The 25,016-nt window shown below is 37.8% G+C and overlaps 1 protein-coding gene across 1 annotated transcript in view; it reads left to right on the forward strand.

The window, feature by feature from the left end:
• PLCH2 (phospholipase C eta 2) overlaps positions 1 to 25,016 on the forward strand; it is a 119,083-nt gene that overhangs the window by 83,314 nt on the left and 10,753 nt on the right. Inside the window, 16 exon segments of the mRNA XM_033007776.2 lie at positions 964 to 1,057; positions 4,666 to 4,869; positions 5,962 to 6,082; positions 8,072 to 8,243; positions 8,475 to 8,582; positions 9,966 to 10,124; positions 12,086 to 12,178; positions 12,655 to 12,670; positions 12,673 to 12,754; positions 13,707 to 13,804; positions 14,600 to 14,782; positions 15,206 to 15,313; positions 15,499 to 15,623; positions 19,131 to 19,215; positions 19,726 to 19,872; positions 20,819 to 20,898. Of these exon segments, the coding sequence (XP_032863667.2) occupies positions 964 to 1,057; positions 4,666 to 4,869; positions 5,962 to 6,082; positions 8,072 to 8,243; positions 8,475 to 8,582; positions 9,966 to 10,124; positions 12,086 to 12,178; positions 12,655 to 12,670; positions 12,673 to 12,754; positions 13,707 to 13,804; positions 14,600 to 14,782; positions 15,206 to 15,313; positions 15,499 to 15,623; positions 19,131 to 19,215; positions 19,726 to 19,872; positions 20,819 to 20,898 (1,875 nt within the window).

Genomic DNA, 25,016 nt, shown 5'->3' on the forward strand with positions numbered 1-25,016 from the left:
ACATTAGGTTTTTTTTCTTCATCTTCCTTTACTTTTATTTATTAGGTTTTAAATTACGCCTGGAAAAGGCATTGATCTGGTAGCAGATATGTTGGTGGCTTCATTTCCTGCTAAGCAAATATTACATGTTGCCAAAACAGTCATCAACTTGGTCACTTTATTGGCAGTCTCCTCTGGTGACAAGGGCTGTATTTTCATGTGTCATGTAGAGCATCTAATGCAAAGGATTTGCTGGACCACTCAGAACAGGAATATTAAATAATACCAGGAATAATAATTAGAGGATAAATTGACAATAAATAGGAATATTAAGGAATAGTATTAAAATTGAATTATGAAAATATTGCAAGATTAAAAAAAGCTACAGCTTATCATAAGTGGCCCTTTTTTTATCAAAGACAACATTTACAAACATTTCCCTTTGTACTCCTTCCTTTTTCAGCTGAGAATGCAAAGCAACCTTGAAGTTAGAAGATTTCCTCAAGGAGCTTTCTGAGAGCATTATGTTCTGATTCTCTGTTACCCTGCTAGTAACTGATTTTTCTGTTTGCTGCATAAAGATGAGCCATTTTCTTGTTTTATTTTAAAGTAAAAAATCTTTGATAATGCAAACTAAACCTTTAATCCTACAAGAGAATAAATGCCATTGGTTTGTGACAAAGCTTGTTCTGCTTGGATGCTCTGTGTGCCTAATAACACTCTAACCAAATTTGACCTACAAAGCAAAACTCTGCCTTTATTGGCTGCAATCAGGCAGCTGCCAATAGGACAGAACCTTTTCACAAAGCAGCCTAGCTCTTATCTGACCTGACACGGATTGACAGGAGTGAGAATCTCACTGGATAACTGGCAATCCTTAGTACTGCTATGGATAATCTGGCCAGTTTTTAAACTGTATAAAGAGAAAAGAGCCAAGAGAAGGTGTGATTGCTAGTTAACGCTTCATTTTTGCTACTTTTACAGATGACGAATGTGACTAAAGAACACTGCTTGGAAATCATCAGCAAGTTTGAACCATGCCTGGAGAACAAGAAGGAGGGAGCTCTGGGGATTGATGGTAAGGTGACTGGTGTAGTTTTTGTAGGAAAGAGGTAACTGTTTAAATGCTTATGAGAATACTGCATTTGTTTGCATAATATATAGTCATAGAATTTTGTCATGTTGTGTTGAATATGCTTTTCAGTAGCTATTTTGTTTTGGTTTTAATATCTATTATTTGCTGAGGAACATAAAGGGAAATTGGTACTCCTTGGAAGATGTAAAAAGGTGCATATCATGATGAAGCAGCAGTCATTGAAAGTCAGCTGGAGCTGGATGTGTCTTTATTCATGCTTTTGGAAAATATGGTAGAGTTTAGTTGCATCACTCCTGCAGGTATTTTTGGAAATCCTTAAGTTTTAGTAAGAGGAGTGATCTGATGCAGAATAAACATGTGAAGTGGGATGATAGATGAAATTTGGCTAGAAGCATGCTTTCATGACCTCTGCTGCTAAAGCCTTCACTCTGAATATAATGATGCTGTACCATCATGATGGTAGCTGTTATTTTGAGGACTGATTCTAAATCCTTTCCCCTAAATAGTAAATCTTCTGCCAAATCTTATTGACTCCAAGGGTAGAGTACAGTCCTCAGGAATTAGATTCTGTACAAAAGTTCTAGGACCTTTTGGAAATCAGTCTTGTCCATTTGTGTGGGTGTGTTGTCATACTGAAAAGTGGCAAAATAAAAGTTCAGTTTGGTTTACTTCATGAAGAAGTGGGTAGTTCATTGCATAAGGTGTGTTTTTTTTCAAGAAATGATGGTTGTTTAGGATGGATTCAGGTCTGTTCTACTTTTAGACTACATTTTCAATTTATTTTAAAGCTTATACTAATGCCAAGTGAGTATAGCAGTTAACATGTTCATATTTTTATTTTCTGGTGGTGTACAGTCAGTGGCAGTCACATAAATAATGAATAATCAGGTTCATTATCTTGCCTTCCTTGTAACTAGAAAAGTAAGACTAAGCTTTTCAAACAATTGTACTTTTTCATACTAGAAATAAAAACTTTTTAGAAAATAGCCTGATCTATAAAATTGCTTTGCCTAAGACTGGATGATAAAACAGTTGAGAGTTTATGGGTTAGGATTAGAGAGCAGTCCAACTTGGGTGACATGCTGCTGGGTATCTGCTACAGATCTCCTGCTTAGGAGGAGGTAGAAGATGAGGTCATTTTGAGACAACTGGGAAAAGCTTCACATTAGCAGGCTGTGCTCCTGTGGAAAACTTTAACCACTCCAGTATATTGCTGGAAGTGCAACAGAACAGAAGGTATCTAATCTAGATCTTAACTAGTGTAGGAGATTTCTGGAGTGTATTGATGATAATATCTGAACAGAGGTGACTGAGGAGATGACAAGGGGCACGCTGCTAGATTGAGTACTGACAAAGAAGAAAGAACTGCTTGAAAAACATAGATATCTATCTGCATGCTTATATGCACATGTGTGCACACACAGAGAGGTTATTCTTTTCATGTCTTTGTGGTTGAGACTTTAGATTCTTCTCTTCTTCCAGAAAACAAATCAAGTGTTGCCTAGGGAGACTGAAATACAACAGCTGTGGAAACTGAAGCTGTATGTTTATTCCTCAGATTGGTACAGCCCAGACAGGAGCATCCTGCCAACACGTGGAGGCACTTCAGTAGTAGTGAAATAATAGTACAGCGTTCTTTGCCCATTCATGTTCATTCATGTGTCTGTACTGCCTTGTGTCCTCAGCTGTTACGGCTTTTATCGTGAAGCACCTTGGACTGGCCTGTGACAGCTCATTCAACAAAGTCTTGCAGAAAACCTCTTACCTTCCTCTGTTGATCCAAATAAAACAGTGTCAGTATGCTTTTCCTGAGTGCATAAATACTGGAGATCTATAGTACACACTGCTGACAATATCTTGATTCATTCGTATTTCTTCATCCTGGGGCTGATAGATCCAGTTAGTGTGAAGTCATTATAACAATTTTAATATTATATTTTAGTAAGTGCTTAAAGCAAACAATAGTGTTGTTTCAGAGGCTGCCCTACCAGTGGTGTGTGGAATTAATCTTGTAGCAGCTGATTGGTTTGTAATAAAAAGAAGTTATTAATTTCCCATGAGAGATTAGCTGTATATTTGCTGACATATCCTGTGCCCTATCAATTTTTCATGGTATCTGCTCTGAACTGATTAGTCTTTTTTTTTTTCACTCTAGCTGTATTACTGGTTTACTAGTTGATTATGATATGTGCCTCAAGACACTCAAATATGAGGCCAGGCTGAGGTTCTCTAGCACTGTTTCTTAGTGTATTGTTCAAAAAGTTTTTGTTGCTATTTGTATTTATCAGCTCTTTTCCTTTAATAAAACTCTCATCGACACAAAATGTAAAGCCTATGAGAACCATCATAGAGGTGGCATCTTATCTTAATTTCTATTCAAGCTCAATTTTTCTGTGTTCTGTAGACTGATTTTGAGGTCTGGAGTTATTTTGCCTTGTGTAGCTTTCATGAAACAAAGCAACAGTCTGTCACAACCAGAGAAAGTGCATTAAGACCTTTAGAGGTTTGGCAGGATTTTTATATGGGCACTGTTTTATTTATGGAATAATGAGTGAAATGTCAGGAGAATTGGAAGTCTTGAAGCAGAGAATAAAGGCATCATTGCCATCAGCAGCTGTTAAAGCCAGGATGTGAATGGAAATCTTAGTCTTTCATTGGTCGTGAATGAAAAGAATTTTGAGGAGATTGAAATGGAAGTTAGAGTTTTTAATGTTAATCTGTCTTGTGAAAGTGTCTGTGTATATGTGAACAAATGGGTACTGGTGATCTGACAGCAGCAATTTCATACAAAGATAAAAAACATAACTTCCTAAAACTTTGCTTTTGAACAAGAGTGATGATTGCAATACAGAAATTGTCCAGGTGATGTTGTCTGCATTATTTGCAAGCACACCGCTACTTCAGAAAATAAATTTTCCTGGTAGTGTCACTGAAAGTACTGCAGGTAATTGATTTGTTGGTGTCAAGTCTGGAGTGAACTTTGGTCTCATAAAGTGACAGTAATGAAATACTGCAAATCTTTCCCATCCATGCACATGCTTGTGCATGTGGTGTCATATCAAAATTAGAGATGGTTTCTTGTACAAGCCAATGTGTGTTCACATTTTTCTGGTATTTTTAGGACAAATAGAGGAGAGGAGAGTATCTCCCTTGCTTCACACTGTGTTGGGCCACTAGAAACTGCCTCTAGGCAGTACAATACCGTATATCTTTCAGCTCATTTCACTGAGTTCCGATGTCAGGATATGACCACAGATCTCTTGAGGCTTTTATATGGCATGCGACTTAATGTCCCAGCAGAGTCTTTTGACAAAAAATATAAGCCTAAAATGTCAGGTTTGGATTAAATAGATACTTTTTTTTTCACGAAAGGCAGAGCAGGGGAAAAGCAACTAGGAATTTCTTGAAACCAATAATTGCAATTGGTTGTTGTGACAGTTGGATGCAGCAGTACTATTGTTTTATTTGTCTTTATTACATGTTCATGAATGTATTGGTAAATGTAGGGATGCATTTTTAGGCTGGTTTTAGGGAGGTTACAGCAACAAAAAGGACAAAACTGTATTATTTATAGTATTGTTTGTTTACAGGTTTCACCAATTACATGCGGAGTCCATCAGGGGACATATTCAACCCAGAACACTACCAAGTGAATCAGGACATGAGCTATCCTTTGAGTCACTATTTCATTACCTCTTCACATAATACCTACCTCATGGGAGATCAACTGATGTCCCAGTCTAGGGTGGACATGTATGCATGGGTGCTACAATCTGGCTGTCGTTGCGTAGAAGGTAAAGATGAAAAAGGAATCATCAGTAGACTCCGTAGTTTTGTTTCTCCTCTGTAAAGGAAGACTCATGACTTCTGCAGAAGACATGGTAATTGGGTAGAGGAAAAAGCCTAGTAAGATGGTGTTTTCCCTTCATAAAAACCAACAAAATAATGTTGCCATACATAATGGACAAATTTTCCTGAGTGTGGAAATAAGGCAGATATTTGAAGACTAGTGCCATTGATACTCAGGAAAAAAAAATTTAAAAATATTTTTGCAGAGAGGATACTAACATTTAGTAGAATGTATTGGTGTATATACTTTCTAGCCGAGTGTATGACAACCAAACTGGCAAATATGGGCAAGTTCCTGCTACTCATAAAATGAAAGCTGGTATTTCTGATAAGGGAAGTAGGGTTCTGTTATATGAAATGTTGGCAGTCTCTGCAGCAACCACGAAGCCTGTATGGGAAATCCCTTCTAATGTTTGCAGTGCCTTTCTGAGACAGAAATTTATAATGATCTTTAACATCCTGACCATTAAAGTGTTTTCACTTTTTCAGAAGGCCAGTGTTATGTTTTGCTCGCGTTAGATTGTGGACATGCCAGTGGATACGTCAGAGGAGTAAAACATTTCATGGAAATATGATTGTAAACAAGTATAAGGTTAGGCAAAATCCAAGGAGGGCTAGAGTTGACTAGGTCTTGGCTTTGCTTGTGGTGTGAGAAGCTTGGCTAAGAATCTCTGCTTTCCTTTTCAAGTTCAGCTGTAGTATAATGAAGGTAATGCTATGCTATGTCATCTCTCTTCCTGACATAGTGCTCCTCAGCACTTTTTAGAAGGAGATCTTTTTTGCTTGGGGCTTTCTCAAACAATGGGAACAGTCTGTACACAGTAGAATGTCAAGGCCAGGAAGTTTCTTCAGAGGACGGACATTCAGCGCAGTGAAGAGGGACAAACAGATGAAGGGTGGGAATGAACCTATACCCTGCTTTGTTGGGTAAATGTCTGGCTGGGTTGCTGAAGGAAATTGCAGGGTCTCATAGTCTTCCACAGATGGTGGCCCCAGGTGTTACTTGTCTGATGGGTATCATTGTTTCTATTCTACAGTTGACTGCTGGGATGGGCCGGACGGTGAACCAATTGTCCACCATGGATACACATTGACTTCCAAAATTCTCTTCAAAGATGTGATTGAAACTATCAACAAATATGCCTTTATCAAGAATGAGTATGTATACAGCCTGCCAACTTTTGAGTCTCAGGGCTATAAACTGGAGTGTTCCCTGGCATCCTTGTAAAGGCAGTTAGTGAAAATCTAACCTGTTCCTGCATATGCCAGACAGAATTCTGAGCTGTTTTCTATGGGGAGAAAGCCTTCAGAAAGAAATAATGAGGCAAAACTGACTGAGTAGGGGCATTCTGTACATAGCTGTGGGGCTGTCTATCCCATTTGTAGAAGTCCAGAGGATCAACGTGTTTTGGCAGTGAATGTTTTTAGTGAGTGGCTGACAGTTTAACCAGATGTTTCTTTGGATGTGTGTTCCAGTGATGTCAAGGTTACACTTGGTTGCTCCAGGGATAGGAAACAAGTCAGGCAGCAAAGGAATGCAGAGACAGTAACGCAGTTGTGGAGAAAGCAGACTGTTCAAGAGAAATGGGTTATTTTCCCTACCCGTATATTGCTCAGGAAATCAGAGCATTATATAATGAGAAGTTTCATATACATTGGCAGTACTGTTCTCCTCCTGAGAGTCAAAATGTGTGTGTCAACCTATCTATTTTTATTTTTTTTAAGATACATTGATTTATTTCTGTAAAAATTTTCCAGTAGCTTCTCCAAAACAGTCCATCTGCCTTCATTAATAGGGCTAAACTTGCACTGAAATTTCAGCCCCGTTAACCTTACTGTGAGCCTGAAAATTTTGGAGTTTGCTGGAAGACATGATAAATAAATCAAAGGAAAGCTGTCCAGCAGAATATATGCCAATGCTTCCAAAATTGCTACAGTTCTTAAAAGTTTTATAGAAAGGTTAACTGGGACTGAATTATAACTTACTATTTGTGGTGGGTCTTTTTCTTGATAGGTGTAGATGCTCAGTCAGAGTTTGGTACTGAATGAAATATATTTTAGACTTGCAGGTGTTTTCTTTCCAGGGTGGGTTGGAGGCATAGCTGTTGGTAGGCTGCAAATTCAGGTGGGGAACCAGCTTCAGGCAAAGCCAGGAATTTAACTATAGTCATGAACTGGGAAAGTTTTGTCCTGCAGGGATTGTCTGGCTGGAAGCCTCATTTTTCCTGATAGGGAGCTAATGAGGGACAGATGTCAGGATAGACATCTTTTTATTCACAATTAGTTTTTAATTAATGAATTCCTCATAATTCAATCCTATAAAAGTGCACTGTATAATGGCTTTTTGTGCTCATCCTAAAAATGCATCATCTCTAAACAGAAAACCATCTTCACTGTGCTTTCATGTGGCACCAACCACACTGGAATTGATGTTTCACTGATCTTATCTTGATGCCTTTCAAACAACCAGACATTGTTATTTCTTTCTCAACCTGGAGAATGAACAATAAATGACAACAATAAAAATAAATCTAGCAATAATACTTACTGTCCTTCTAGAAGAGTTTTTATCTGCAGGTTTATTTCTATGACACTGTTCTGTTACTAGCTAGAAAAGTTTTTGTGGAAGAACTAACACAACAGGTTTATTACTTGGTTGTTGGAAGTGGGAAGGTAAAGACAAAGCCCCTTTGGGGATCTTTTAAGTTCTTGGAACCTTTATTTACTTTTCCCTGTGAGACTACAAAAGGGCTGAAGCACTGATTGGAGAGGAGAGTTGAAGGCACTGGCTACTTAGGTTTTCCTTGTGAATAGCTTGCTAGAACCTCTTTGATAGGAAGTGGAGGTCAGGGCTGGGTAGTGCAAGGAGAAAAGTGTGCTCTGGTAAAAAATGCATCAAATCAGAAATGCATCAAATCAGATTACAGAATTTTAATTATCCTGGGGCTGTCAAAAAAATGACCATTCAGTTTGGAGTGAGTAGTGGGGTATATCAGTCCTGTGCCCACACTGATTTATCTAACCCCCATGGATTTCACTGCTGGTGAGGATTGTTACAGGAATGGCTCAGACAGTAATAACCCTTGTCCTTTTAGTGCTATAAAAGGTAAATTTGCAGTTGATGATACTTGCTTATGTGTCTGCCAGGTACCCTGTTATCTTGTCGATTGAGAACCATTGTAGTGTCATTCAGCAGAAGAAGATGGCTCAGTATCTTACAGAAATTCTGGGAGACAAACTGGATCTGTCTTCTGTGCACAATGATGATTCTACCACACTCCCTTCACCAGCAAGTCTTAAAGGAAAGATATTGGTTAAGGTAAAAAACTGCTTTGTTTGTTCCATCCTTCTTTTTTTGGTGATTATTATGATTTATTCCTGGTTATCACTTATACCCTAAATTAAATCATTTTACAGAAAGCAGTCCTTAAGACCTGGTACATAAAGTTCTGAACAAAGGTCATAATCAGTGAGAACCTGGTTGCATGATTTGAATTTTTTTTTTTTTTTTAATGTGTAATATCAAGAGTGTAATCATTTTATCTTCTAGGGGAAGAAGCTTCCAGCCAACATCAGTGAGGATGCAGAGGAAGGTGAAGTTTCTGATGAGGACAGTGCTGATGAGATTGATGATGACTGTAAACTAATGAATGGAGATGTAAGTTAAGTGAGCATTTGAATGTAAATGTATGTTAAGTTTTCCTACCCCAGTGAGAAGAAACTCTGTGAGTTCTCTGGAATGTGGATGTAATCTAATCTTTGGGATTCATCATAAGTCTTAGGTTCTAAAATAATTTCTAGATTTAAAGATGTTCTGCTTCAGGAGGATCCTAATGCAGATACTGGAACAAGCAGAAATGTTAGCAGGTCTCTCACTGCTAGAAATTACTCTTGCCATGATTCTTTTCAACGTAGACCACACATATGCTATTTAAAAATATGAAATAGTGTTTATTTTTCTTCCATTAAATGGATGGAGACATCAATGCCAGTAAGAAAAGTGTCATCTTTCCTAATAAGGTAGTAACGTGTTATAGCTGGGTGTCTTATTCTCACTAAAGGCTCAGTAGAAATTGCTTTGCTGACCTCATTGTCTTTGTTACTAACAGTTCTGTTTGCTGTGAGGTTTACTGATGCTCTAAATTTGAGATTTGCTACATCTGGTTTGCTTTCCAAGCCTAATTTTGAAGAGCTTAGAGAATCATAGGTTGTTTCATGACAAATTTAACTGGGAATTCTTAAGGCCTACTGAGAAAACAGAACCTGTCACCTCTTAAAAGACCTGGGGTTGTTGCCTCATAGATGAAAAAGAAACCCCTGGATTTCTGTTTCCCCTACTTCCTCACATGGGCTATGATGTACACAGAAGGAGGGAACAGGACTTCTTTTACATTTTGCCCTTGAACTGCTGAAATCAGTATTCTAAAGCTTCTCCCAATCCATCCAGTAGAATCATGCATCTATTGTAGCTGCAGAGTCAACCTTGACCTAGCATGTGAATGCTATCCATCAACCCAATGTGTGAGAGAATTACCATCTACTCACAGTTTCCACACATACCCATTACTATTAAATTTCCATGAAGAGTGGCTTATTGTACAGCACCATGGAATAGATTGCATTTTTTTATTTAATATGTACTGCTAAACATAGCATATGTTAATTCAGTTCAGTATGGGGAGTCATCTCAGTAGTAACTATTTCTGTGTTAGCAATCCTTGGCTTGTAACAGGCATTACGTCTGAATAGCTCTGGCAGTGGTCAGTCTTGGTTTAATTAGAACTGTTTTAATTAGTTTTACTGTCTCACCACTTCAGACAATCTGTTTACACTTTAGATCTAACACCTATTTCAGGGTTTCATATGCTTCCATACCTTACATTAAGTCTGATACTGAGCTGCAGGTAACGGCTTCACATCATGCAAATGAAGAACTTTTTTTTTTTCTTGCACATAATATTTTTGTTTGCATTAATCCCAGATGGAATTACTACGACTTTTTTTATCGCTACCTAGTTTAACAATTCTGTTTTGTTTGTAGGCATCTACTAATAGGAAAAGAGTGGAGAATATAGCAAAGAAAAAACTTGACTCACTAATAAAAGAATCCAAAATCCGTGACTGTGAAGATCCAAACAATTTTACAGTTACCATTCTACCATCATCAGGAAAGGCTGGTCTAAAGTCAGATAGTAAGAAGGTGAACATATTTTATTGTACTTCAGTTGCCCCTAGATCTGATTATTGTTTTGTTTGTCTCTGTAGCTACATAGTACTATTGTTTCATAACAATAATGCTTGTTCTTTCAGAGGTGGATATCTAAAGTTAGGCTTTTTAAATCTGTTTTGAGACTCCCCAGTAAAGATAGCTCAGTGTAGCTGAGGTGTCTGCAGCTATCATAGTACTAGTGAAACTGAAGAATGCTCAGCACTTCCCTTAAAACAAGATAGCGAGAGTCACACAATGCATTTTGTGGAGTCTGTTTGCCATTAGGTCCCTGTCTCCTGTCTGGGTGAAAAAGCATAATACAACTCAGGAATTCCAGATGCCAAAGCCTTCACCTGGGATGTGGGAGATCCAGGTTCATAGCCCCAGTCAGACTTCGGTGGAACTGGGATTTTGAAGCGATGTTTTCCATTCATGGATGACTAACCTGACCACCACCTATTTGGCTATTTCAATACATAGGCAAACATGTTCCCTTCTTCTGTAATATTTTCTGTAATATTTTGTCATGACATCTTATTAATAACTCATGTTGCTTATATAAAAGCTGTATTATAAGGAAGAATACTTTATACATTTATGTCCATTTACTAGAAGTTTCTTTTTAACTTGCTGATAATGAGATTTTAATTTTAGATGGTTTTATGATTCACCCTTCATGTAGAGGGATAGTCTGTTATTGCAGATGAATAATGAAATATGGCAGTCCTTCAAAATATAAACTGAATTGCTAACCACCTCTTTCTCCAGTCCAATGACTTTCTCCAGTGACTTCAGGGTAAGAGGTGTTTAGCATTTCCAGTTATTGTGTTTTGTCAGCTTACTGAATAAATCATGTATTATTGACTTCAGATTCAGAGCTGAATTCATTCATTTAATGACGATGCCAGTTGAACATCACTGTCAAATATGCAAAGCTTTTTTTCTTCCTTGCACAGCAAGTGGAGCATGAAATGTACCCGTGAAGTGACTTTTCAACAGAAAGAATTTTATTTTCCATTATAAGAAGTGCATAAGAAAGTTGAGCTTTTTTTCCTTGGTTCTCTATGTTCTATGCATTTACATTTGTATATTAATTTTCTATTAATGCTTATTTATAAAAATGTACTCAGCCCACAGACTACACTTCATGAACTTGAGGCATTGTCATTTTAGAATATGTAATAAGGCACAAAAATCTTAGGAAGATTGTTGCATGCAAATGAAGAACATTGGAGATCTGCCAATAATAAGCAGGTGTGCTAACTAGGGATTAAAATTAGATGAGAACTAAAAGTCAGCTTCCTAAAACTTTCTATAGAATGACTTTTGTATGTACTTTTAAGCCTAATGATTTACCTAATGTATCAGACAGTTATTCTTGTGAGATCCACTACAAGGCCAAGACTTCAAGAATCCTTTTGCATAGGTATTAACCAGAATAGTCTGTGTCTTATTAGTGTAGGAATCAATGAAACCATAATGTCATATTGAAAACCAGTGGCACCAATGAAGTATATACATTTTAAGAGATTGTGAGAATTTTCTTTCTTGCCATGGAGTATCCTGGTAAAACTGTATGATTGGCAGAAATAAGTCCTGTTAAACTATGCTTTTCAAATATTAAGCTACAAACCAGCCTGGTGTCAATGAATGTATATGGTATGGGGACATTCAAACTTTGCCTAGATGAAAATAAAATTGGATTGGTATTTGTATGATTTCTGTCTGCTCTGAAAGTTCCCATGGACAAAATGATGGCAATTATTGCCAGGATAAAAGGTCTTGTACTCAGCTTGTGTTTAAAAAAAGAAAAGAAAGTCTGCATTGGTCTAGTCTAGTTCTGTTGGCATTTTAGGGAAGATTGCTTAAACTATTTCTGATGATGTTCAAATATGCTGTCTGTAGCACTCTATTTGGTCTGCTGCATTATTCTTCCTGTTTGATTGCTTTAGAATAAACCTGAGGATGATGTGGAACCTGGGGAAGACTTCAGCACCAATAAAAGGCACAGTCGGTCATTGATGGGCAGTTTTTCTAAACGCAAGGTGAACCACTTGATACTTGATAGATTAGGTCTACACAAAATATTGTGTTCTTGGATAGGTTTTTTCTTTGCATACAGTGGTGGAGAGGTATACCATAATTCCATTGTCTGGCAGAGGCTTTCAGTCAGACTGTTCACTGAATAGATAGGCTGGATAACTGGTTATAATTGTGCATAACAGATAGTTTCAATTTACATCAAGGTCTAAAAGTATCCAAGATCTAAACTGAAAAAGATAAAAATTCATTTGCACCTTTTATCTGAGGATTTTTTGATTCCATTATAAAAAGGCTCTGACCTTGGGCTGAGTCTTCCCCATGTGCATGCATATTGTTCTGCAATACTGAGTATTACAAAAGCTGTAACTTCCCATTTTCTGTAACATACTCATTGGCATAACAAATCAAAATTGTATCCAGCTGCTCAAACATTGATCAGACAGTTATGATATTATGGTTTTATTTCCTTGTGGCACAGAAAAAAGGAAGCAAATTGAAAAGGCAACAAGTCTGGAAGAGGGTGAAGATGATTCGGATTCTCAAGGAAATTTAGCCAGGAGCTCTGTACATTACAGCAGGTTTGTTAACAAGTGGTTTGGCAATTCTGTTTCTAAAAAAAGATACCTACCTAAATGTACCCACTAAATTGATATGCTTCAGGACTAGAACCAATCTGTTGAAGGCTGCAGGAATGTGACAGGAGTCTGGTATAAGGGTAGATCCGGTATCTGCCACAAGATCATCAGAATGATTGCGTGGTGCCATTCAGACTAATTAGCAAAGTACAGTGGACCTTGTATGTATTTGAGCTCTCACCATCTCATCCAGCTGACACATAGGCCATTTGACTGGTGGCCCAATGGATCCAGTAAGGTAGATTTGCAGTATATCAGGTCCACAGCTGATTTTTTTTTTATTGTTTTATCATTTACCAGATGAAGTTACATCAACATTCAGGTGATGATTTTGAATTTTCTTTTGAAATTCAAAAATCCTGACATCAAAGATCCTTTGCAGACTGGTTGCTTAAGCTTCAGGCTTCAAAAGTAAGAAATCAGATTAAGCAGTTCTCTAGGATACTTTGGAGCTTTCTTTGGAAGGTTAGTAGATATGCTGTTAGTGATAACCTGAAGCAAGTGAGGAGGATCAGAGCATTACTGTCTTACTATTTCTTTGGGATTTAAAACCTCTTTTTGTTAGCACTTGACTTGAGAAGTAAATATATATGTGAATAAATATTCTACCCTTTGGTCAAAGCAATTTAGTGTCCTCCCCACCAGATCTTAGTAGGTGAATACTGATGTCTGCCATTAACATGTAAGAAGAGGACTTACATGTTCTGTGTACTTTCACACTGTTGGTTCCACAACTTCTGTGCTTTGACAGTGAAGCTCTATGCGGTATGAAACTATTAAGTAATTCCTTGGTGGAAGAAAACCTTACATGTCTTTACCTTGATTTATTTTTAAATATGAAAGATAAAATTTACCCCTTAATTAATGGAAAATTATTTTTTTTTTATCTTTCTAGGGTAAACAGACAGAAGAAAACAATGAAGCTGTCCAGGGCACTCTCTGACCTGGTGAAGTACACAAAGTCTGTTGGCATCCATGATGTTGAAACTGAAAGTAGGTTGAACTAAAAGTCTGCTGAGAATAATTGCTATACAAAGAAATCAAAGGGTTTATGTTCATACATATCTTCTAATTAAAAGCTGGTTTGTTTCTCCCCCACCCTGAAAAGATTTTAACGGAAGAGCTGCACAAAATAAAGCTGTACTACTTTGAAGTAGGTGACCCCTTGCCATTCAGAATCCACAAAGTGAGTCTAGAGTTGTGTGACAGCTTGCATAAAGGAGAAAAAGTTACTACAGGTAGTATACAGGTCGTCTTTTCTAGCTTGTATAAAAGCTGCTATGCAACACTTGCATCCTGGGAAATAACAGAGTTTTTAGATATACTCTTGGGCAGAATGGCCTGAAAAGCATTTCAAGCTTAAAGTTTAGTTAAGTCAAATCTGATGAAATATCAGCATTAAATTTTCAGAATATTTCAGTCATCTTTCTAAGTTTTCTGCATCTTATTTTGACAGGAATCAAGTTTTAGTTAAGTGTCAGAGAGAATTGCTTGCCAGAAAATAGACTTTCCTTAAGCCAATTCAAAAAATCTCGGAGAATTTTTTTTTAAACTTCTTAATGAAGATTTGGGTCATTCATTATATACAGCTTCATTTTCCCCACTATAACTCCTCCCAATAAGCAGAATAGTTTTGCTGTAATTTAAGAAAAGCATAGTTCCCTCTGAGTGGGACATATTCAAATGATGCTTGACAGTTATAAGGAACTAGTGCTATGTAGTTATGAATGCTTTATCTAGATAATAAATAAATAAGGGATTACTTCTAATCTCCTCCTCTCTTTGTAGTTTCTTCCAGCTGGCAGGTTTCATCTTTCAGTGAAACAAAAGCCCACCAGATACTTCAGCAAAAGCCAGCACAGTATCTGCGTTTCAACCAGCATCAGTTGTCCCGCATCTACCCATCTTCTTATCGTGTGGATTCTAGCAACTACAATCCCCAGCCATTCTGGAATGCTGGCTGCCAACTTGGTGAGCAGAAAGAAAACTTGTTTGTTTTATTTTGGGAGGGATGTTTCAATAGGAGCTCCAGAATCAAATAGGAGTTCTCTGCTCACCCAACTTTACTGACAGTTGAGTGCTTGTTGCTGTCTATGTTGTTACCTACATAGATTGCATCAAACGTGTGTCTTACATGCACGTAGCTATCTGGTAAATGGAAATAAATAACTTCTGAAATGCAAGAGGACTTCAGAGTTCAGACTCTCTTGGAGACCTTCTCTTCCTGAAGTTGTGATGTATATTATATAGGAAAATTCTTTTCATAAAACATTTGAGTTTTTGCATCCGAGAACTCAAATATGGAAATATATTTAGGTGGCCTTTTAACTTGATTCTACAAACTAGAGTGTTGTTAATGCACTCAGTAAGGAATATCACCATTTTTTTTAATAGTTGCACTAAACTACCAGTCAGAGGGGAGAATGCTGCAGCTGAACCGGGCCAAATTTAGTGCCAATGGGAATTGTGGCTATGTCCTCAAACCAAACTGCATGTGTCAAGGTAAGAAAAACGACCAAATTAAGTGGATCAATAATTGCATGAGAAGAGTGGGTGTGGGTCCTTATTATAGTTTGTTTAAAAATGCATTTCTGATTCTAGAAGCAAATAAGCCAGAAGATATTTATAACTAAAGTCATCCCCAAAATTGTACTTCTTTCACATTATTTGACTTCTTATTCTTACAGGTGTCTTTAATCCAAATTCTGAAGACCCACTGCCTGGTCAATTGAAGAAACAGCTGGTTCTAAGAATTATCAGTGGTCAACAACTCCCAAAACCACGTGATTCCATGTTGGGAGACAGAGGAGAGGTATGGGCCAATCGGTGATTGTTCTTGTGTGTTGGAGAAGGCTTATTTCCATATTGACTGGGCTAAGGATCATGATTTAACTTCCTGCTCTTATCTGTCAGAAGACATAGAACATGAATAAATTAGGTCATTAGCATCTTAGATCTTTAGGTGATTTTCTTCACTTCTAAGCATCACAGCCACAGTTTGATGTTTTTCCTCTGTTTGTCAATAACAGTGCCTCGAGGAGAAGCAAGAAAGGACCAGTAAGCTCATGATGATGAGTTTCTACTCACCACAGTGCTCTAAACTTCCACCTTCCTCCAAAGCGCTGTTGCAAATAGAGCCAAGTCAGTTTGCCTCTTTAAAAAAAAAAAAAATACTGCTGAGTTTGTCAGGCAAGGCGTGCAGAGTTACTTGGGAGTCCCTCCCTCTGCTTGTGCGAATCTGCTCCTGGTCCTACATGTAGCACAGTATTATTACATGTTTTCTTTCTGTCCTTCATTTTGGCTTCTGTTGTGTGATTTTTTTTTTTTTTTGGTGCTCCCTTATTTGTTTTACAAAACCTGTGGCAACTTCATTTGATGAAATATCAGGCTAAAAGGAGCCAGATTTGCAACCTCTTGGCAACTTTTTAAAGAGACTTTCTTCTTCATTTATTGTGCTGTTTATTGGTGTTGCAATAGTGCATCCACATGACTTTATTAAATAATAGTTTTTAATGAATTCTATGATGAAGTTTTGTCAGAATTAAAATTTTCTTCTAGCCTTCTGTAATTCGAATCAAACCTCTCAAACAAGTTCTTACATGCTTGAATTTTACATGAATGTTGCAATCAGCTTCTTTCTCCACAGAACTTTGTAGGTGATTGCAAACCAGGTAAACTTCCCTAAAAACCACACAGAGTAGAGTTATACTGAGGGTTTAGGGAGCCTATCTATGTTTTACTTCATTTATTTTCATTTTCATTTCTTTATTTCTATTTTTATTAACATCACATATGCAACAGCATGGAATTTGTCCTAATTCCAATTCCACTCATGTTTCAGAAGATGAAGAATAATCTGTTGGAATTCCAGTTTATCCTGAACAGTGGGGGAGTTAGCTCATGCAGAACATAATCTTGGAAGAAAACGCCCCAAGCCCATGAATCCAGTTTCCTACAGCTGCAAACAGCCATGTTTTAAGTGATTACTATTACTCTAGAAGTGCCTGCAAAACATATGAACTTACTCCCCATGTCAGGAGCTAATACATAGAAAAATTAACACTGTTAAGATAAAATGCCTAAATAACCTTAGGAAACAATCTGCACCCAGTCTGTCCAGATACCAAACTTGCAATTAGTTTAACCCTGAGAAAGGGTTAAACCTCCAGCCAAGCACTTGTAGGCTGGCTCATCGTCCAGGTTTTGTCTGGGATGGAGTTAATTTTTATTCTTAGTAGTTGTAATAGTGCTGTGCTTCGGATTCAGTATGGGGTTTGGTATGAGAAGAATGCTGATGATACACTGATGTTTACAGTTGTTGCTGAGGTTTAGAGGACTCTTCACCTCCCCATGTCCTACCTGTGTGCAGGTGCACAAGAAACTGGGAGGGAGCACGGCCAGAACACCGGACCCAAACTGGCCAGTGAAATATTCCATATCATGTAACATCATGCTCAGTATATAGAGGAGAGGTGGCTGGGAAGGAGGGGGTTCTCTCTTGCTTCTGGGATTGCAATTTTGGGATCTTGGTTTTCGGAATCACTGGCCAGGAATGGGCTGGGTATCAGTCGGCGAGTGGTGAGCAATCTCACTGTGCATTACCCATTTGTACTTATTGCTACTGTTTTGTTTTATTTCAGTTATTACACTGTTTTATCTCAGCCCACAAGTCTCCCTTTACCCCTCCAATTCTCTCCCTCATCCCCTGGGTGGGGGAGGCTGAGCAAGCGGCTGCATGGTGTTTGGCTGCCAGCTGGGTTTAAACCATGACGCTCATCCTGCCCAATTTCCTGTGCTCCCTGATTTGATTGCTATCAGTGTCTGAGCTAGGTCAGGTATCTACACTGCATAAGCCTACCCTCAGAAATAAAAGCCCTGTTGAAAGCTACAGTAAGTTAGGTGGTGTTTAAAATTCCATATTTCATTTTCTATGTTTCCTTTGCATATAATTATACGAGAGAAAAGCAGACCTTTATTGTGCTGACCACTCTATGTTATGAAAAAGATTTTGTAGAATTGAGCTAGGCAAACAAGATGAGACGTCTGACAAATACGCTGTGTAGTCTTTTCTACTGAGGATGAGGTGTCTTTCAAAGAGCAGCAAAGAGCAGATACAACACATCTAATTTTTCTTTAGTGGCAAAGTATTCTACATGGACATGGGCACAAGGAACATTTGTGTTCTCCTAAGCATCAAAAAGATTCTTCATTCTTGCTGAGATCACATTGTCTCAATGAGATCACAAGCTTTCAAAAAAATCTAGTAGTTGATTATAGATACTGTTATCTTCAGTGTTACTAACTGGGAGATGGATGGTGGATTTGAGTATCAGATTGTTGTTTCAAATGACAATTTGAAACAACATAATTGAAATAATTGAATAGGTCCAGTGTAGGTTTTTATATGAGCCATAACACAGGCTGGAACTCAGATTAATCTTTTATAGCTGCCTGCCTTTTCCCACTCCTTGTGAACTGGGACAGAGGTGTCACCCTGAAACTCAACTCTGTCAAAACTTGTTATCCTTTCAGAGAACACAAGAGATACTTATCCACTAATTAAAAACTGTAGGGATTCAGGCCTATTACAGGAATATCTCTGTGGCTACCTAGCAGAATGTAGAGACTGTGTCAGGATGGTCCTCCTCTGTGATCCCCAGAATGTCCTTTCACTGTTGCCTTCAGGGAACTTATAATTCAGTTGAGGTTCACATTTAATTAAGAGGTTTCAACAGAGTCAAAGGTTTCCTAGTCTTAGGTAATTACAGCAACTTTCTACAAGAAATGCTCTAGTTTTACAAGCTTACATTCTAAGCAGACTTTCTTCCAGAAATGGAAGGTAGTAATAGGAGATGTTTGCCAGTCAGCCAGAGGTAGAACTCAGATTTCCCATTTGTTTTGACCATGATGATGCTGAGACTTTTAACAGATGATTCTCACTGGGATTTTTTTAATGTTGCTGGTTTAGAACATGTTTATCATAATGTCTGTTTTGGATATATTTTAAAGATTTTACTCAAATATCCACTAAATTAGAAAATGTTCATATGCAGACCAGTGTTTAAAGTTCATTTCAGAACAGAGGAATTGAATGGAACAGATAAATAATCACAAATGCAAACAACATGATTATTCTAAATTATATTTTTAGGTGATTTAGCCAGAGATCTCTCATCAGCATAATAATCCGTTACAAAAAGGCTCAGGACCAATCATTTTTAAGACAATAATGTACAATGCCCACTTTGTAAAAGCCATGTGCTTGAATTTCATCTTTGTCACTCTTTCTTTTCAATATTTGTTACTTTCTGTTTTCCAGATCATAGATCCATTTGTTGAAGTAGAAGTTATAGGTTTACCTGTTGATTGCTTCAAAGAACAAACTAGAGTAGTTGATGATAATGGTAAGATTATGTGGGTTTTAGTTTTTTTATGGCTGAAACATTTTCTTTCAGGCAAGTTTTGTTCATAAAGATATGAGCAGATTAAATTTGGTGCCTATTATGACAAAGCACTGAAAAATTGAGGTTAATCAGACTTGGGTCTTCAATTATTCGACTGAGTTGGTATAATGTTGCAAAGGTCTTGGTGTAAACCAAGTCATTTGTCTGACTTCTCGTTGGGTATGAGAGAAGGGTATTTTGAGCTTGCTGTGGACAAAAGAAAGTCAGGTTGTCGACACACATGCTGAAAGCATGGCCAAATTTAAGTAAGATCCAACTCTGTTTCTTGCAAATTCTTGTGCTGTTGTGTCTCCAGCTGAAGTGAGTGGGAGTACTGGATTTTCCAAGAACAACAATCAAACTATTAGGAAAACTAGAATGGCATTGCAGTTTAGGCATTCATTACGTAGGCAGTCTTCTTTCTTGCATCTTGTGAACGAAATATCTAAAAGCTGATTCCTTCATTCCGAGGTTTTAACCCAATGTGGGAGGAAACGTTGGTGTTCACAGTACACATGCCAGAGATTGCGCTGATTCGGTTCCTTGTGTGGGATCATGATCCAATTGGGCGTGATTTTATTGGACAGAGAACAATAGCTTTCAGCAGTATGATGCCAGGTAAGACAGAAATGGTGAAATCTCACATCAGTTGGCTAGGACTTTTTTCTGTGATAACTGCAAATGCTGGATTAATGTGTGTGCATGTATCTGCTGCAGAAATTTCTAGTTAGAACAAAACACTGGGGGTTTGGACCCTGAGTTTTCTACCTTGATCCGCTACTGACTTATATGGTGGTGATGAAGATTAAATCAATTAAATCTGTGGGACTAGATTTTTAAAAAAATGGGTAAGATTGTCAAGCAGGATGGCTAAATATTGTGGCCATAGAAGTCTACCATACATAATCTTTACTCCTATTATCCCATACTACTTTTTCCTCCATTTTCTTCACACCAGTTTTTGAAAGGCACTAGAGTTTTCATTGGCCGCATTACTATCAGTAATAGTTTACTATAGAAGAGGTAGTTACCTATTCTAATGATGGGATCCAGGTTACTAAATGCCATTTTCTGTCAGTTTCCTATTTCTGTTTTCAGTGCACTCTTCTTTCACATTAAAGCTTCTTCTGTGTGTATTTTTCTTTTCTTCCAAAGTAAAGAAAAATGTTCATGTGTAAGATTGAAAACAAACATCCAGTCTCTATCAAATGAACTTGGTTGAAATGTTTTCAGTATTACTAATGGATTATAGGTCCCCAAGAGAGAACGTAGTCAAATTTAAGTCATGGATTGACCGCAGCAATAATAGACACTGGAAAAGACAGGACATGGCTTTTTTTTTATAAAATAGAAGGGACAAGAAGAAATGGCAGTTAAGTTTGTAGAGTGGTGCAACTCAGATAACTGGGTGTGGCTAGGTGATGCACAAGCCTGGATGCTTATTGCTGGGAGGAGTGGGGAAAAAACTGCTTCATTTCTTTTGCTGTTTGCAAAAGGGAAGTCTCCTGATGCTCTTCCGATCATCTGTGCCAGCTCCTTGTCAGCTTTATTTACTCTCTTTCAGGCTACCGACACGTGTACCTGGAAGGTATAGAAGAGGCATCCATCTTTGTTCATGTGGCTATTAACGACATCTGTGGTAAGGTGAGTGCCTTCAGTGTAACATACTACAGCTTGCATACGGAAATGAGCCGACGGGAGTTTGTATCGCACTAGGGAAGCCACATGGGGGAAGGTCCAAGCTAACGTATTTGTTCAGCTAGAGTAAACTTCCTGTCTGTGATTGTCATGGTAGGCCGAGATCTTTCTGAATGTACACGGTGATACAGGCGAACCATAGGGAAAGTTATAGAAAGAGATTCTTGCAGTGCCTTTTTGAGGGAGACATAGGGGAAGCTGGTTTCATTGCAGTATGCAGACATTTATATAAATATGGTGGGGTCCAATACAGTAATGCACTTTGCTGAACAAAAGGTTATGCACCTGAACGGTGAGTGCTTGTTGCCTGCAAAGCTGATTCTATAAAGGCTCTGTCTGCCAGATGCTTTTGCATTTTAAATTTAAATTCTTGTTATTTTCTTTGGGGTTTTCCCGTAATAATACTTAAAAAGCAGAGGAAGGATGATCCTTGTAATAGTTGTTGGACTTATTTTCACTGCTTATCTGTTATTAAGAGTATGTTTGCTTCACATGGAGGAAAAATACAACTGTCTGGGTGCTAGATCTAAATTCACATGAATAACTCCAAGCTGAAAATAAAGCCCTAAATTCAAACTTTTCCTAGGCCAGCTGAGAATGAGATAGCTTCTTTCTTCGCAGTGCACTGGATTTAGTTCCTTCTGTAGTATTAATTTCAATAAAATTCAGGTAGCTAAGTATCCCAGTGCCCAGTTTATACCCACTCGCAATGACAGGCTGAGCTCTGTAGCAGCAAGCTGCAATATCAGCATCGTGACAGTAGGAGGAGGCATTGAACAAGCTCGGAATGCTGCATTCCTTCCGTTTGCTGCTGTTGATGCAAAAGCAATTAAAACAATTCTTAGAAAGGAAAACAGCTTTTTAAACTGCTAGATTTTAAATCCATTTTTTTTGTGGGTTGAAACAAAGGTAAATCCCAGGAAAGCTTAGTTTTGTATTTATAGGAAGAAGGGCTGTTTCTGGAAAGAATGTCACTTTAGATATTTTAGCTCAGTTCCTGCTTTTTTAATTTGATGTCTAATGCAAAAACTTTAGACAGGTACAGCTTCATCCTGACAGAACTAGGAGTCTTGCCTGAAACTCCCTGTCATGGTATTATTAATCTGTTTGAATTTAGCTCTATTGGGCCAGAGACTTTAGAAGACTTAGGTGAAAGAGACGTGGTTGGTGTTGGTCTGAGCTGGACACAGCAGATGAGCAATGTTTAATTTTGGACTGTAGAGCCTGTCTCAGATAAAAGGTTAGCACCCAAGTCATGGTAAAAAGGTCATTTAGTCCCAGACTTCAGGGAAAGTGATGGCAGGCTGAACATTTCAATGCTAAGGTCTTTCCTGACTATATTTTTGGGTTCAGAGGAACTGTATATGATGTAAATCATGACTGTTTTGACTGTGGGTAGAGATGCAGTTGTCCCAGTAACCTTACAGACACTTGCTGTAAGAGACTTGGCACTGATTCAAACAGCTTTAAATTTTGTCCTGAACTTCTCTGGAGTTGCTGTGTTCAGATCTATTGCTCTTGAATAATTCCATCAAACTCTCCATGACTGTAACAAGAAAGTCAGATAGCTCAGCCTTAGTCATGAGGCCAGTGGGAATTGGATTGATGTGATTAGCGACTGCGTCCCTCACCTATGTCCTTTAATGAAAGCAAGTATCTATTTGCTGTATGCATCCATCAGAGATGATGACTGCCCTGGTCAGTCCTACTCATCCTTTTTGTAAATTCTCCTTTTCTGTTCTGTTCTTTGTCAAATTGATAGAGAATAGGCAGATTCTCCTCCTCTTACCAGTGTTGTGTGGATTCATGACGCTCCAGTTGTTTGCTGCTTTCGGGTGATGTCCTCTCTGCTGCTCTTTCAGTACTATCATAAGGATAGCAAATATTTCAGTATCCCTCATTGGAAGTCAAAGTCTGTAGCTTAGTATCCACTGGCAAGTGGGATTTTAAAATAAAAGACAAATTGGGTCTGCCTGCCTTAATTACTGATTAGTTAACTTCATCAGCTTCCAAGGCACTGCTCTTGACAGCGGTGTTTCATGGAAGAGACAGTGTCCATAGTTGTGAACATTTTAAGAGTTTTCACCTCAAATGTTCTTTGGCAATATCACAAGGCATTATCTCTCTTTTCTCTTTTACCTCGTCTTTCATAATTATTTGCTCTTACTGACTTCTTCATGAGTAATTGGCAGGTGACAGTTATGATTCACAGTAAGGCAACTTGTCCATTTAAACTTGGGCAGCTATTTTGAGGACATAAAGTTTTCTTGGTAAGTGTATTAAACAACTGAAAGACCCTTTTGTATCATAGTGTCTCCCACCTGTCCGTATCCACTAGCTTCCAATCTAGTGCACTGATTTGTTTTTTTGAATGCTTTATTCCCTTTTCATGTTTTAAGTCTATTAGACATCCCATATTGCCTCTCATTATCACTACAGTCTCTTTGGGTTTGCTGGTGTTAAGATGCTGGTGCTGTGCACTGACATGATTAAAATACCAGGATTTGGAAGGAAAGCTTGTATGTGTTTGGGGTTGTTTTTTTGTTTTGTTTTGTTTTTTTTTTTTTTTTAATTTATCATTTTTAATTTAAACTACTGAAAATATGGAGCAAATATTACATGGTCCTTTTTGTTTAGTTCTCTCTGAATCATGTTCTCCTTTGATTTTTCAGTTAACAGAATTCTGTTAAAACTAAAATGGTTTCTCTGTTTCCCGTCTCTTAATTAAGGGCAGCAAAATCAGCACAGTTATCAGCCTGGTTTTACCCATCCTTTATTAATCCAGATATTCTAAAGCAAGCATTAACCTTTTGGGACCTTTGTCTAAATGTAAATATTCCACCTGCTCAGCAGCTTAATATTACAAAAGCACAGTCTTACATTTTTTTTTCACCTTAACTTGTGTTTAACTGAAATATCTTTTAGATTGCACTATTTCCTGGAGACGCTTTTCTCTGTCTCTTCTCTAGTCTATTCATGTATTGCAGAATTTCTTGTGGTTTTCTAGATGTGCATATCTCTGAGATCCTCCCTCACCATTATTTTGCCTTTACTCTGTTTGTAATTTCAGTGGGCTTCTCTATGTCAAAAAAGTCTACTTTTAGAAGCAGAGTGTTTTTAGACGCCTTGAAGGTACCCCCTCCTGTCTCAAGGAGGTGTAGTGACCACCACCACACACCTGCATGCCTCTAATTAGTTGCTCCATTAGCATCAATGTTTCCTTATTAGCATTTTGAAGCTCTTCAACTCATGTGACATGAATTGTGACATTTGACTTGGTCAGTTCAGTTGTGTCATTGATCAGCCAGAGAGCCCTCTATGTGTGAAGCAGATCCAGGACTCCCTTTTTCTCTTCTTTGAGTCTTTACCTCTACTGTCTTTTCTCCGGTGTACTAGAATTCAAGAGAATTCTTTCACATGGAAAATAACATCAACAGTTAATTGTTTGCTAAATTGTGGGAAAGCTTCTTGTGCTTTTTTTAAAATCTGCTTTAATGAATGAAAAAGCTGGTCTAGAAGCTGGAAGCACATGTGCTGGATCTCCGTCAAAACGGCTCTCTTTTTTTTTTTTTTTTTTTTTTTTTAAAAAAAAAACTTTTTTTTTCTAAGTTAACCAAATTTGGGTTTGGGTTCTTGAATCACTCCAAGGATTCAAGCAATAGTGGCTAGCTTAACAAAGGTGCACCAAATAAACTAGAATGATACCCGGGGCCCTGCACTGCGTGTCACCCATTCCATCAGTGCTTTTATTTTTGTTGGATGTTATTTGTGTATGTGTATGTATGATATTTTTTTCTGGGTTATGCCAATATTTATATTGTCTGATTTTTATAGCAATAAATTCATGTACTTGCCAACTTGTCTTCATTGGAGCAGAATGCTTTTTTTCCCTTCACGACTTAACAAATGCATAATGTTGTTTTGAAGCTTTCTAGTGAAAGTGAATCCACAATGATCCAAGCAGACTATTCAGTAGACTGGCTCTCACAGAAGGTTTATTAATATTTAAATTAAATTTTCTTTGCCTTGTATGGAAAAAATCAGTCCATACCTTCTTTACCTTA

Source organism: Tyto alba, unplaced genomic scaffold (assembly GCF_018691265.1).
Source record: "Tyto alba isolate M040663 unplaced genomic scaffold, T.alba_DEE_v4.0 Super-Scaffold_20000042, whole genome shotgun sequence".
Classification (NCBI taxonomy): domain Eukaryota; kingdom Metazoa; phylum Chordata; class Aves; order Strigiformes; family Tytonidae; genus Tyto; species Tyto alba.